Here is a 15,229-nt window from a genome sequence, read left to right on the forward strand (position 1 = left end):
TATAGTCTAGTCTATAGTCTAGTCTATAGTCTAGTCTATAGTCTAGTCTATAGTCTAGTCTATAGTCTAGTCTATAGTCTAGTCTATAGTATAGTCTATAGTTTAGTCAATAGTCTAGTCCATAGTCTAGTCTATAGTCTAGGCTACAGTTTAGAGTATAGTCTAGACTATAGTATAGTCTACAATCTAGTATAGTGTATAATAAATTTCGAGTGTTGTCCTGTTCATAGCTGGTTCTCTTATTTAATCTCTTAATTACAGCTAAAAAAACTTGCGTTATAACCTTGCCGAATGCCTTAGACTTTTAATGATGATGAAGGATTATTTTCTAAGAAGGAAACGAAATGAGAATCCACCTAGAGGTCTAAGTAGGCAGGAGATGTTATATGTAGTTGTTGTTTAGAATATATAGTAAAAAACAACAACGTAAAAAAAGAAAAATGAAAATGCTTGAATGGAAGGTTGTTGTAGTTAGTTTTTCGAATTGTTACTGTATTCTTATTTTCTAAATAATGAATGGTGTTGTTGTTGTAGTAGTAAACAAGGCTGTAAACACTTAAGAATAAAGAGAGATAGATAGAGAGATATATAGAGATTTTTAAGTGGAAGTAGGCTGAGTGATAATTAGTTACATGATTTGTTTGTAATTTTTTTTTTTTTATTTTTCCTTTTAGTTAACAACAAAAGCCTCCATTAGTTTAATTTATAGTAGTGTGCGTACATGTGCGTGTACACTTGTAGTGCATATTGCATATTTTAAGGGGATTCTTGTAGAAAATCTACAAGCATGTTGTCTTGTTTTCTTTTATTTGCAAAAGAATGAATGAATGAGTGCTGGGGCTATGTTATAAATTACTTTAAGCAAAATAGGTTTGTTTTGTTTTTGTTAAAGAAAAATATTAAAATGTCATGTTTATTATGGTAGATTGTTTGCTTAAATTTGCTGCAGTTAAGAAATAAGAGCGTTAATTTAAGTTTGTTCCAATTCTGCTCTAGTTCTGTTCTAGTTCTGTTCAAGTTCTGTTCTAGTTCTGTTCTAGTTCTGTTCTAGTTCTGTTGTAGTTCTGTTCTAGTTCTGTTCTGTTCTAGTTCTGCTCTAGTTCTGCTCTAGTTCTGTTCTGGTTCTGTTCTAGTTCTGTTCTAGTTCTGTTCTAGTTATGTTCTAGTTCTGTTCAAGTTCTGTTCTAGTTCTGTTCTAGTTCTGTTCTAGTTCTGTTCTAGTGCTGTTCTAGTTCTGTTCTAGTTCTGTTCTAGTGCTGTTCTAGTGCTGTTCTAGTTCTGTTCTAGTTCTGTTCTAGTTCTGTTCTAGTTCTGTTCTAGTTCTGTTCTAGTTCTGTTGTAGTTCTGTTCTAGTTCTGTTCTAGTTCTGCTCTAGTTCTGCTCTAGTTCTGTTCTGGTTCTGTTCTAGTTCTGCTCTAGTTCTGTTCTAGTTCTGTTCTAGTTCTGTTCAAGTTCTGTTCTAGTTCTGTTCTAGTTCTGTTCTAGTTCTGTTCTAATTCTGTTCTAGTTCTGTTCTAGTTCTGTTCTAGTGCTGTTCTAGTTCTGTTCTAGTTCTGTTCTAGTGCTGTTCTAGTGCTGTTCTAGTTCTGTTCTAGTTCTGTTCTAGTTCTGTTCTAGTTCTGTTCTAGTTCTGTTCTAGTTCTGTTCTAGTTCTGTTCTAGTTCTGTTCTAGTTCTGTTCTAGTTCTGTTCTAGTTCTGTTCTAGTTCTGTTCTAGTTCTGTTCTAGTTCTGTTCTAGTTCTGTTCTAGTTCTGTTCTAGTTCTGTTCTAGTTCTGTTCTAGTTCTGTTCTAGTTCTGTTCTAGTTCTGTTCTAGTTCTGTTCTAGTTCTGTTCTAGTTTATGTTCTGAAAAAAATTGTATGCAAATCTAATTAAAACTGTTGTGTTTTTTTGAAACATTTGACTATTTCTATTTCCTCAAATAAAATCACCATATCATTCAAATTTTTACTAAGATAACTAAAACTTTTCCGTTACTTTTAGATGAATATTCCATTTACGTATGGAATTTATTAAGGCAACAATAGGTAAAGTATTACAAAAGTTTATTTGGAAGCCATCAAGGAAAATGTAGCAGAAAAAATGTTATAGAAAAACTGAAAGTTGGTATGCAGCAGATTAGAAAACTTTTTGCATTGAAAATTTGGCAAAAATTAAAAGGAAATGAAAACCACAGCTGTTTTTTTTGCATAAGAACATAGGGAATTGTTTCCCATGTTGAGGTAGATAAACTTGGTTTAGTAACTATTTTGTCATAAAATATTAAGAGACTTTTTGTCATATCAAAAGTTATTTGCAAGGAAAGTTAAAAAAAGAAAGATAAGACCGAGAAAAGGCTAAAGGTAAAGTTTGTCTAGCATTTAATTTTACAGAAAAATGTTTATAAACTTTTAGCAACATTGAAGCTAAACATATTTTCAAGGGAATGCTGACATTTGCACAAAAATTTGTTAAATAACTAAAGTTTACTTTTAGGCTTTTAAAAAATTGCTTAAATTTAGCTCATTTTAAGGCTGTTGGTTTGCTTTTTTTCTAGAAAAATTTTCTTTTACAATAAATTTATTCACAGCACGTTTTATTTAGCGTATTTGAAATAAAAAAAAAACGTGAGTTTTTATATTGAAAAATATCTATAACGTTTCCTTTGAAAAGTAAAACGTTTAAAAGCCACTAAAATATCATTAACCATTTAAAATGCACACATATCTACACACATTTTCAATAACTGTGTAAATTATACCGGCAAAAGGGTAATCAATGTTACATTTATTACGTTAACAATTTGGCAACGAGTTAAGTATTTCATTTTCCATACAAACACTTACTGCGTAGTCATAAGTATTTCTAAATGTGATTATGATTATTTGTGATAAAGAAAATTTAAATATTTTTGCCACAAAAACCTTACATTGGTTTAATTTAAACAGAAATGATTGAATTTTGAATTTTTCTTAATGTTTCACCAAATTCCATTTCGTTCCTTGCAAATAAAAATGTTTTTCGAATACTTTTTGCTTAAATTTATCTAGTTTTCTTGATTTTCTAAGGTTTATCATCATTTTTTCAAAGTTTTATAAGTGTTTCACATGATTCCATTTCGTTCCTTATTGAGTTTTTCCGTTAAACCTGCCTATTTTAAGTTTTGTATTACTTCTTTTGCATTTAAAGGAAATTTTTATAATTTTCACAAAAATTTATAAGTGTTTCAGTAGATTCCATTTCGTTCCTTATTGATTTTTCCATCCAAACTTAATTGTTTTAGGTTTTTTGTTATTTTTCTTGTATTTAGGGGAAATTTTCATAATTTTTGTCAAAATTTAAAAGTGTTTCACTTTATTCCATTTCGTTCCTCTTTGATTTTTTCAGCTAAACTCACTTATTTTATGTTTTGTATTATTTCTCTTGTATTTAGAGGAAGTTTTCACAATTTTCATCAAAATTTATAAGTGTTTCACTTGATTCCATTTCGTTCCTCATTGATTTTTTGTCAGCCAAACTTACTTATTTTAAGGTTTTTAGTATAACTCTCGCATTTAGAGGATATTTCCATTATTTTCAAAAAAATTCATAAGTGTTTCACTTAATTTCATTTCGTTCCTCATTGATTATTTTAGCCAAACTCACTTATTTTAAGTTTTTTATTATTTTTCTTGCATTTAGAAGAAATTTTCATAAATTTAACAAAAAATTGTAAGTGTTCCACTTGATTCCATTTCGTTCCTCTTAGATTAATTATGAGTTTTATCATGTTTTCTTATACTATTTAACATTTTAACAATTTCTAGCAAAATTTAGTTATTTTTTCGATTTTTTTTGGTGTTTCACCTAATTCCATTTCGTTCCTTTTACAATTATGATGAATTTTCTAAGGTTTTCTTTTTCATCTAACATTTTGACTATTTTCATTAGATTGACTTTGTTTTTACAGCGTTTGAGTAGTGTTTCACATGATTCCATTTCATTCCTGACTTAATAATATCATTAAGATTGAAATTTTTATTTCGATAATTAAAGGAAAATGTTTAAAAACCACATTAAGCATAGTTTGAATAGTGTTTCACATTAACTTTGTTGGGTAAGTGTTTCACTTGATTCCATTACGTTCCCTGTTTAATTAAAGGACTTTTTAAAGAGTTTTTGTTTAGAAAATTAAAAGGAATGTTTGAAAAAACTATATTTAACTTTGTTGGGTACGTGTTTCACTTAATTCCATTACGTTCCCTGTTTAATTATAAGAATGTTTATGATGTTTTTTGTTAAAAAAATTTGAGAAGAATGTTTAAAAAACTATTTTTAATTTTGTTGGGTAAGTGTTTCACTTGATTTCATTTTGTTCCCTGTTTAATTAAAGGACTTTTTAAAAAGTTTTTGTTTAGAAAATTGAAAGAAATGTTTAAAAAACTATGTTTAACTTTGTTGGGTAAGTGTTTCACTTGATTCCATTTCGTTCCTTATTTAATAAGGGATTTGTATTATATAGAAAAAATATGTAATAATGTTGTTTGATAAAGTTTTTTTTCATTGTTTCACTTGTTTCTGGTTAAATATTTATTCAATTTATTGTTGTTTAACTTACCCCACGGTAACATCAAAGATATTACTACCCACAGAACTGGAAACAGCCATATCACCAAAACCTTTACGCGCCACTATAACCGAAGTTATCAGATCTGGTATAGAGGTACCAGCCGCCAAAAAGGTTAAACCCATAACCTTTGAAAAGCAAGGAAATTTGTACATTTTTAATAAGAAATTTATGATGTTCTAAACACAACCTACCTCGGGTGGAATACGGGCCGTATCACCGGCCACATTGGCCCACCATACCATAAGATATGAAAAGGCCGCTATCCATACTATGGAACCAATAAACGTTACCGGAAATAGTTTTTTACCTTTGGGCGTACGAGTATCGGGTAAAGTCAACCACATGGGTATTAAAAGAGGCGCCACCAGTATATAAGTTAAACGTTTACGGGCAGTATCTGGCCAAGCCATGCTTAAAGGCTCTGGTTCATCTTCGATTTCTTGCGTTTGCTATATAAGGAAAATTCAAAAGTTTTGAATAATAGAAATTAAACAAAAAAGAAAGAAAACAAATATTAGTAAAGGAAATTTTAAAGAAATAAAAAAATTATTTGTTTTTGAAAATTTTTTGTAAATTTTTATACAAAAGGGAGGAGAGTTTGTTGGTTCAAAAAAAATTTAGTTTTATACATAACTTTAAATAGTTTTTTTTTGTATATAGAGTTATTTGATCAATAATAAATATAATTTTTGTTAAATTTTTATAAATAATTTTCTTGTATGGATTTTAGTTTTGATATTTTTTTTATTATTTAATTAATATGGTTAATATTAATGTAAGGTGACTATGAATTTAAAATAAATTTAAAATTTAATTTAAAAATTTTTTTTTTTTTGGTTATAAAAAAAAGTGCTTTAGAAAAAAATTCAAAAAAATACATATTTATAAGTTTGAAATTATATAAAAAACTTAAAATTAAAATTTTATGACTTTTCTTTTTTTAAAAAAATTTATTAATTTCATTTTAAATTATACTTTTTTGCTTAAAAAAAAATAAAAATTTAAAGCCTATTTACAGGCGTTTTTTAAAAAAATTATATATATTTGACTTAAATAAAGTTATAAATATTGTTTTATTAAAAAAAATTTAAAGAAAAAAATTTAAAATAACATGCTTTTTTAAACATACACATAAAAACACATTAATATTCATTGATTTAGAAACATTATTTTATATAAAATTTGTTTTTTTTCTTACAAAGGTTTTCTCTATTTATAGTTTTTTTTTTTAACAGCAACAAATTTTGCCTTTAATTGTTGCTGCTATGCTGTGCTGTGCTGTGTTGTGTTGTGTTGTGCTGCGCTGTTCATTTAAGTTAGTTTTCTTTCAACAGCTTTATAAACCCCAAACTATTTTCAGTATTTGTCTACTTCACTGACCAAATCTATGGAAATATTAATGAGTTTCTTGGACAACAAACTAGTAAAGGATATTTAGCTTGAAAAGCTTTAAAAGGTTTCCAAAGCATTTAAGTTTTTTAAAGAGTACAGCTTTTAACTTGAAAAAAAACGCAGATTTTCATTCATTTAAACTTTATTCAACATGTTTTTATGAACATTAAACAATTTTTCTACATTTTAACAACGTTTTTTTTTAGTGTTTCACTTAATTCCATTTCGTTCCTTTTCATTTCCCAAGTAATTTTCTTATGTTTCCATGTTTTTAAACTTCTAGAAACATTTATCCTGATTTTCCTTACTTTAAGCTTTATTTTCATTGGACTTTACTAGTGTTTCACTTGATTCCATTTCGTTCCTGGTAACTATTTTCCATGTTTTCATGCAATTTTAACATTTTAAAACATTTATGCGAATTTAACTTAACTTTAAGTATTATTTTCATTAGGTTTTACTAGTGTTTCACTAGATTCCATTTCGTTCCTGATAACTATTTTACCTAAACAAATGATTTTTAACCTTTTCCTATGCTATGATATACTTTGTAAACAAATTTTCTACATTTCAACAAAGTTTTGTTAATGTTTCACTTAATTCCATTTCGTTCCTTTTCATTTACTTAGTTATTTTTATAAGTTTCCAAGTTTTTTAAACACTAAAAACATTTATGCTGATTTAACTTAACTTTAAGCGTTATTTTCATTAAGTTTTACTAGTGTTTCACTTGATTCCATTTCGTTCCTGTTAACTGTTTTACCTAAACAATTGATTTTAAACCGTTTCCTATGTTATTTTATACATTTTAAACAATTTTTCCACATTTCAACAAAGTTTTGTTAATGTTTTACCTAATTCCATTTCGTTCCTCTTCTTTTCAAAGCAATTTCAATAAAGTTTCATACATTTTAAACGTGTTCAACATTTATGCTGATTTTCCTTAAGTTTAGACTTTATTTGCATTAGATTTTACTAGTGTTTCACTAGATTCCATTTCGTTCCTTGCAACTATTTCACATGAAAATGGTTTGTAAACTTAGTTTTATTTCATTTTATACTTATTTTTCATAATTTTTATAGGATTAAAGAATTTTTTATCATTTTCTCTAAGATTTATTAGTGTTTCAGTTGATTCCATAACGTTCCTTTCAGATTTAAAGGCACTTTTGACATGTTTTCATTACATTTAAACTGTTTTCATTGATATTATATATAATTCGAAGTAGTTTTCTTCATTTTTATTACTGTTTCATTTGATTCCATTAAGTTCCTCTTTGATTTAATAACATATTTTTGTGATTCCATTTCGTTTCTCTATAAATTTTGCATAAAAATTAATAAATTTTTAACAAAGTCTTTTCTTTAATGATACAAATTTCCAATAAACTAAAAAAATTGAATGTTTCATTAAATTCCATTACGTTCCTTTTGTATTTATTCTTACTTTGTTTAGGTTTTCTACCATAAACTATTATTTAAACAAAAATTGAAGATATATTATGATTTTTTTTTCATTTTCACTAAGTTTTATTAGTGTTTCATTTGATTCCATTTCGTTCCTTTATTAGTTACCTTATAAAAACTAGCTTTTTTAAATTTCGTTGTTATTTTATTTACTTTTAATGATTTGTTGTATATTTTGACTTATTTTAAACTTTGTTTTGTTAGTGTTTCATTACATTCCATTTCGTCCCATTAAAAATTTCTTAACAAATCCTCACATTTTTAACTGCTTTTTTAAAGTATTATATTTTGCTTGTTGTGTTTTACGTTTCTAGTGCCTTTTACTTGATATTAATAAGTGTTTCATTTGATTCCATTTCGTTCCTGGTTGAATTTTTTGATATAAATAGGTACTTTTTTATGTATAAAAACTTAAAATTTGTAATTTTCTTGTTAACCATTATTTGTTTTAGAAAAATTTTAATGTTTCATATAATTCCATTCCGTTCCTCTTTCATTACTCTTTGTTAGTTTTCAGAAATTTTAAAGATTTTTGTTAAGTGTTTCACTAGATTCCATGGCATTCCTTTTATATTATTTAGATTTATTTTTTTTCTGTCTGCCATTGAGGCAAATCCATTTCCTTTATTAATATTTATATTCATTATAAACATGTGTGTGTTTTACACCCCCCCTAATATTACCTTGACAAAGACTTTAGCAAGATTTGTTTATTGCTGCTGTTGTTGTTGTTGTTCTTATTCCACTTGAATTGTTTTGTAGCATGTCATGTTATTTATTTCTATTTGTAGCATTTGTTTTAAAGAACGGGAACGAAATAGAACAAAACTAAAAAAAAACAATATTAAACGAAAAATCAATATTTGATTACATTTTCCACTAATTCCACAACAACAGCAATAACAAACAACAACAACAACTATAACAAATGTACTTGTAAAATATTTAAACAACAATTGTTCATGTACTTTTTGTCCGTCCATCCAACCAACCATTTGTCTAACCGTAAGTCCGTCTATCCATTTGTCTGTCTGTCGAATACAATAAATTTTAAAGCCTTTTCTAATCCGCTTATGGTTTTGGCCAACAATATTTCTACATGTTTTATTGTTGAAGTTGTTGTTGCAGTAGTTATTTTCAACAACATGTGTAAAACGCTTTCCCTTCATATTTATGACAAATTTTCACACACACATACATACATGTGTACGTGTTTGTATAGCATTTCTAAAAGCCAGTGACAATGACAACGTCATTGATGATTATAATTTTCATTACCATTATCATCAGCAGTTGTTGTAGGCAACAACAACAACCATATTAAGTACAATATGTTATTATAATAATCATCATCATTATAAGCGTCATCATTAAATACACTTACTTAAAGGGGTTTTAAAAATATTTAAATCTCTTTCTATCACTCTATGTCGAACCCTCTCTCTCTCTCACGCTCTCTTTGTCAGTTTAAATGTCATAAACATATGGGATTTTTGTTCTACTACCACTACACTGGCATAATTTACAAGGAGCTATATCCTTGGCTGCTGCTACTGATGTTGATGATGATGCCCTAGTTGTTGTTGTTGTTGTTGCTATTCTTCATATTAATACTAACTGACATTTTGTATTTTGCATAATTTATCAAGTACCAGAGAAGAGGAGAAAAAAGCTCAGAAATCTGTATGTGTAAGCGGTTGCTGTTTATATCAGCTAGGGATTTATCAACAAATGTTGTTGTGATACACTTGACTCAAATTCATGCACACATGATATTGATAATACTGATGAGAAGCAGCTTGTTTTTCAGTTCTTTTTTTGGGTTTTATTAAACTTTAAAACTGAAAAAGTTTAACAAAAACACATAAATCTTCAAAAAAAGTAAATAATTCTTTAGATTCCATTACGTTTCAAAAAGGATTTTTTATTAAATCATTTTATATGCTAATTTTAAGCTCAAAACGTTTAGGAAATTGAAAAAATATCAATGTTTCATTAAATTCCATTTCGTTCCTTTATAATTTCTCAGCATTTTTAGATATTTTTTATACTTTTAATCATTACATAAGAATTTCTGCAAATTGTTCTTTATTTTTATGTTAAAATTTTAATGTTTCACTTGATTCCATTTCGTTCCTTTTGCCATTTACAGCCGTTTTTTACAATTTTATTCTAGTAAAAACATTCTATATGAAGATTTCTTATATGTTTTTAGTTTAAAGGAAAAAAATTAGATGTTTCACTTGATTCCATTTCGTTCCTTTAGCATTTAGAGACAATTTTTGGATAATTTTACTTTCATAAGAACATTATATAAGCATTCTATAGGAGTTTTTTAGTTTTAGGCAAAAATTTAAGTGTTTCACTTGATTCCATTTCGTTCCTTGAACACATAAAGCCAGTTTTTAATAGTTAGTCATAGTTATTGATATATATTAAGCATTGCATATACAATTTTCTAAATGTTTTCCATTTTCATGTTAATTTTAGGAAAAAAATTAAGTGTTTCACTTGATTCCATTTCGTTCCTTTATCATATAAAGCCAGTTTTAGGTAGTTATTCAAAGTTATTGAAAGTTATTCAGCGATATATATGAAATTCTATTAATTTTTTTATATTAATGTTAAAAATCAAGTGTTTCACTTAATTCCATTTCGTTCCTTTGGAATTTAAGGGCCATTGATAACTTGATAACTTTACTCTCTTAAAAGCTTTATATACTGATTTATATGAGATTATTTTAGGTAAAAAATGAAGTGTTTCACTTAATTCCATTTCGTTCCTTTGGCATTTAAGGGCTTTTCTTGACAATTTCACACTATTTTTTGCAGCTTAAATCATTGTATATTTAATTCTACTATATTTTTTTTCTATATTAATGTTAAAAATTAATCGTTTCACCTAATTCCATTTCGTTCCTCTAACATTTGAACGCAATTTTTGGCAAATATTGTGTATGTTCAATCATTAATTATTTATTTCTAAAAGATTTTTATTATTTTAATTATAAAAAACTGGCGTTTCACAAGATTTCATTTCGTTCCTCTTGCATTCAATATATATAATGTAGAACTTATATGACATCGAGCAATATGTAATATAAAAATTATATGTTTCACTTTCATTCCTCTTCGTTTCTATTTCTATAAGAATTAAGTCCTTTAATTTTTTGTTTTTTGTTATTTTAATTTTAATGTTTTCTTTAAATTTCTTTTATTTAACAAAATTTCTACATTTCTCTTTCATGTTAATTTTATTTATTTTAATTTTCTCTTTTTTTTTGTTAAAATTTCATTATGAAAATAAATTGCCATTTAAATATTTTCTTTTTTCTCTATTGTTTTTTGTTGCTGCAGCTGTGTTGTTGTTGTTCTACATATGCATAGTGTGTTTTTTGTTGCAGCTGCATGTCTTTTCCCAGTTTTTAGTAGCTTTTGTTGTTTGAATGAATGTAATAGTTGTCCTTTTTTAGCTTTAGAAAAAAATGTCCTTCACTGTGTTGCTTTTAACTTAATTTTTCTTAAATATTTTTTCTTTTTTGTTGGTCCCCCTCTTGTTACATTTGTGTTGTTTTTTGTTCACAAATATACATGACTGCACTTGTCTATGCATGCTCAGTTATGGTAAATTTAAATTTTCGAAAGTGTACTGTATCAATCACTAGACTATAGATCAACCTATAGTATAGTTAATAGTCCAGTCTACAGTCTGGTTTGTAGTCTAGTCTATAGTCAAGTCTATAGTCTAGACTATAGTCTAGTCTATAGTCTAGTCTATAGTCTAGTCTATAGTCTAGTCTATAGTCTAGTCTATAGTCTTATCTATAGTCTAGTCTATAGTCTAGTCTCTAGTCTATAGTCTAATCTATAGTCTAGTCTATAGTCTAGTCTATAGTCTAAACTTTAGCCTAGTCTATAGTCTAGTCTCTAGTCTATAGTCTAGTCTATAGTCTAGTCTATAGTCTAGTCTATAGTCTAGTCTATAGTCTAGTCTATAGTCTAGTCTATAGTCTAGTCTATAGTCTTGTCTATAGTCTAGTCTATAGTCTAGTCTATAGTCTATAGTCTAGTCTATAGTCTATAGTCTAGTCTATAGTCTAATCTATAATGTAGTCTCTAGTCTATTGTCACGATTTTGGTTTATATTATAGTACGATCTCTGGGCAGTTTTTTGACTTAATAATGAGTTTTCCATCTCTGTTCTTTATAAAATATCTGTGTTTATATAAACATTCATTTAAACAAGAACATCCATCTTTATGGACACTTTGTTTCATACATAAAACGTTTTACTCTTTATTGTCACTTTTGTTGTAATGTTGTTGTCCAAGAAAAAAAGTTATTGCTGTGGCAGAAGTATATGGACCAAGAGTTAAACTTGTTCCTACTCCATGAATATACAAAAACAAATAAGTTGTTGTAATGCATGTCTTATTTTATAACGTTATGTTTAAATTTAAAGTAAGTAAGTACGTACATATGTATGTGTGAGTGAGTATTGTCATGTTGTCTAAAAAATAAATTACACATACAGTTTGCTACAACTATCTATCTCCTGATGTAAGTGAGGGAATGTAAGGAGCAAGGTGTGTGTGTTGGTGTGATTGTTTCCGTTTAGTCTGTAAAATAAATTTCCTTTTATTGTATATAGAAGAAGAATGTTATATGGAGTATACTGACTGACTACAGCAGGTTGTCTGTCTGTCTGTCGTTTTTTTCAGTGGTATAATGTTAATATTGTAGAAAATTATTTTTTTTAAAAAATGAAATTCAAAACTGATTGAATTGATGTTGAATGTAGAAAGAAAACATACATGAAAGGAAGTTGTACTGATGGATGTAGAGAGAGAAAAAAATGTGATTTTATTAAGAGTGAACACAATTTATTAATTTAACACGTTTTTAGAGCAAATTGTTAAAGCAGTGAAAACTCTATAGAACAGAGAAAGTACTTTTTAGTTCATTATACAGTTTTAGTAAATTTTGTCAAATTTATCAACATATTTTCAAATAAAAATACACAAAATTTTGAAAAAAGTACTTTTTGTTGAAATTTTTACAAAAAGTACTATTTTGTTTAAATTATTTAATTTTAATACAAAAAGTACTTTTTGCTATAATTTTCAAAATGTACTTTTTGACGCTTAACATAATCTAAAGTAACTTTTGCTAATTTAGTGTAATATTTTGTCATTTTAACATAAAATTAAAAAAAGAATGTTAAAAAAAGAGTTTTTATTAAAAATTTAGCAAAAAAGTACTTTTTGTTAAATAATTCACAATAAGTACTTTTTTCTTAATTTATAAATTTTCAATAAATTTTAGCCAATTTAGTTGAAAATTTTGCGATTTTAATGTAAAATTAATTAAAATAGCAAAAAGTACTTTTTTGCAAATTTTATAAAAAAGTATCTTTTTTAAGAAAATTTCTAATTTTCTAAAAAAAAATTTCTAGTTGAAAATTTTGTGATTTTAATGTAAAATGTAAAATTTTTTGCAAATTTTATAAAAAAGTACTTTTTTTAAGAAAATTTCTCATTTTCAAATTTTTTATTAAATTTTTTACTTTTTTATGTTAAAACATTAAAAGAGTTTTTTTTTTTTGCTAAAATTTTCTAAAAAATGTACTTTTTTTTGAAAATTTTCTAAAATAGTACTTTTTGTCAAAAATGTCTAAAAATTGTATATGAAAAGTACTTTTTTTTAAGAAATTATATAATTTTCAAACTTTTCTTTTAATTTTAGCACTTTTTTACAAATTTTGTAAAAAGTACTTTTTTTACAAATTTTCTAAAAAGTACTTTTTTTACATATTTTCTAAACAGTACTTTTTTGTTAACTTTGAGAAAACTTTTAATTTTCTTTTATTCTTACCTATTTAGTGTTAGTTTAGTTAACAACTTTTGAAAAAAGTACTTTTTGACAAAATTTAAAAAGTACTTTATTTTTGTTCAAAATAAAAATTGTTTATTTCAACTACTTTTTTAAGCAAATGTACTTTTCTTTATAAAACTATAAATTTTACATATTTCTGTTACTTTTAGCACTTTTTATGTTAAAATAGTACTTAAAGTATTTTTTTTACAAATTTCTTAAAAAGTACTTTTTTGTTAACTTTAAAAAAATTTAATTTCATGTTGTTTTTAACTATTTAGAACAGATTTGGGAATTTTTTTTTAAAAAACTTTTAAAAAAAGTACATTTTTTAAGAAAGTACTTTTTTAAGAAAATTTCAAAAAAGTCCTTTTTTGTTCAAAATACAATGGTTTATTACAACTATTTTTCATTGTTTAAAAAGGTCTATTTTCTATTTCCGGGAAAAACGATTTGAAAAAACTACTTTTTAAGAGAAAAATAGTACTTTTTAAGAGAATTCCAAAAAAGTACTTTTTGTTTTTCAAATTTAAAATTTTAAAAATTGTATTTTAGTATTTTATATTGGAAATACTCAAAATTTTAATCAATTTTATAAAAAAGTAGTAAAGTACTTTTTTGGTTTACAACCAAATTTCTTATATTTTATTCTTTTTATAGTTTTAAATAGAATTCTGCGCTTTAAAATGTTTTTTTCTAACAAGAAAAAGTACTATTTTTTCAATTTCAAATATATTTCTTCATTTCCTCACACGTTTCAAATAACAAACATAAAATAATAATAGAAATAGAAAATAGAAAACCTATTTCAATTTCTTTGCTTTAAAATTGATGACCAAAGTGATTGATATTGTTGAAGCTGCTGCAGTTTAATCTTTATTTCTTGCGACCTCCTTACTATAACATGAGTAAATGAGGCCAAAAGGACACAACGTTCAAAATCATTTCCTTCCAAAATCCAAGGCCAACCATAGCAACTATATACATATGTTCGTACGTACATTCTTTTTCCATCAGTTAAGTAAAAAAAAAGGTACCAAGTCAATGTACATATGTCGTATTTGTAGTTTGGTTGTTTATTAAAGAAATTGCAATCCAGTTAGTTTCAATCTGATGTATTAATTCCTTAACATTATTAAGCATTGAGAGCAAGAACATAAAATATTGTCGACAATAAATTGTATTGAATAGTGAAAAGAAATTTGACTAAATCACGACATGCTGGTAGAACAAAAAAAAAAAATCCTTTTTTAAGTTACTTTTTTTTCAACACCCCTGCTCGAGTTGTAGTGTAAACATGAACCACTCACTACCCACCCACACATTAAAGAGCAAATAAAAGAATTTCAACATTTGTACTCAATTACAGTCAATGTGCTCTTTACATGGATGGTATCTTTGGAAATTGCTGGGGCATACATATTCGCCGGTACGAATGTTAGTGTTTGTACTATGTCAACATTTGTGTTAGTGTGTTGGGTGCAAATTTAAAATCAATTGATTTTCCGCTTTTTTTTCGTTAGAAAATTAAAAGCAAAAATCAACGATTTATTGCCAGCCAGCATTAGTTTTCGTAGTAACATTGTCATCAGCAGCATTTCTGGCAAATATTTGTCCTTGTTAGAGTATGATTTTTTTTAAAGCTTTCTTTGAATTCATTGAAAGTTTTGTTTATTTTTAATATTTTCTTTATTCCTTTTCAACTAAACTAGGGTTTGCCAAAGGAACATACAAAATTTCTATATGTACATGTCTGTATATTTATTTTTTATGAAAAAGTACTTTTTTAATCATTTAAAATGGAACAGAACTAGAACTAGAACTAGAACAGAACTAGAACAGAACTAGAACAGAACTAGAACAGAACTAGAACAGAACTAGAACAGAACTAGAACAGAACTAGAACAG

At 26.4% G+C, this 15,229-nt stretch overlaps 1 protein-coding gene across 1 annotated transcript in view; it reads right to left on the reverse strand.

Annotated features, from left to right (window-relative positions):
- Nucleotides 1-15,229, reverse strand: part of LOC111688202 (sodium/potassium/calcium exchanger Nckx30C-like) — a gene marked incomplete at its 5' end in the record, with an annotated part of 33,250 nt that overhangs the window by 6,286 nt on the left and 11,735 nt on the right. The window contains 3 exons of the mRNA XM_046955925.1: nucleotides 2,826-2,844; nucleotides 4,577-4,713; nucleotides 4,780-5,037. Of these exons, the coding sequence (XP_046811881.1) occupies nucleotides 2,826-2,844; nucleotides 4,577-4,713; nucleotides 4,780-5,037 (414 nt within the window). The remainder of the gene's footprint in view (nucleotides 1-2,825; nucleotides 2,845-4,576; nucleotides 4,714-4,779; nucleotides 5,038-15,229) is intronic.

This window comes from Lucilia cuprina, chromosome 2 (genome assembly GCF_022045245.1).
Source record: "Lucilia cuprina isolate Lc7/37 chromosome 2, ASM2204524v1, whole genome shotgun sequence".
NCBI lineage: Eukaryota > Metazoa > Arthropoda > Insecta > Diptera > Calliphoridae > Lucilia > Lucilia cuprina.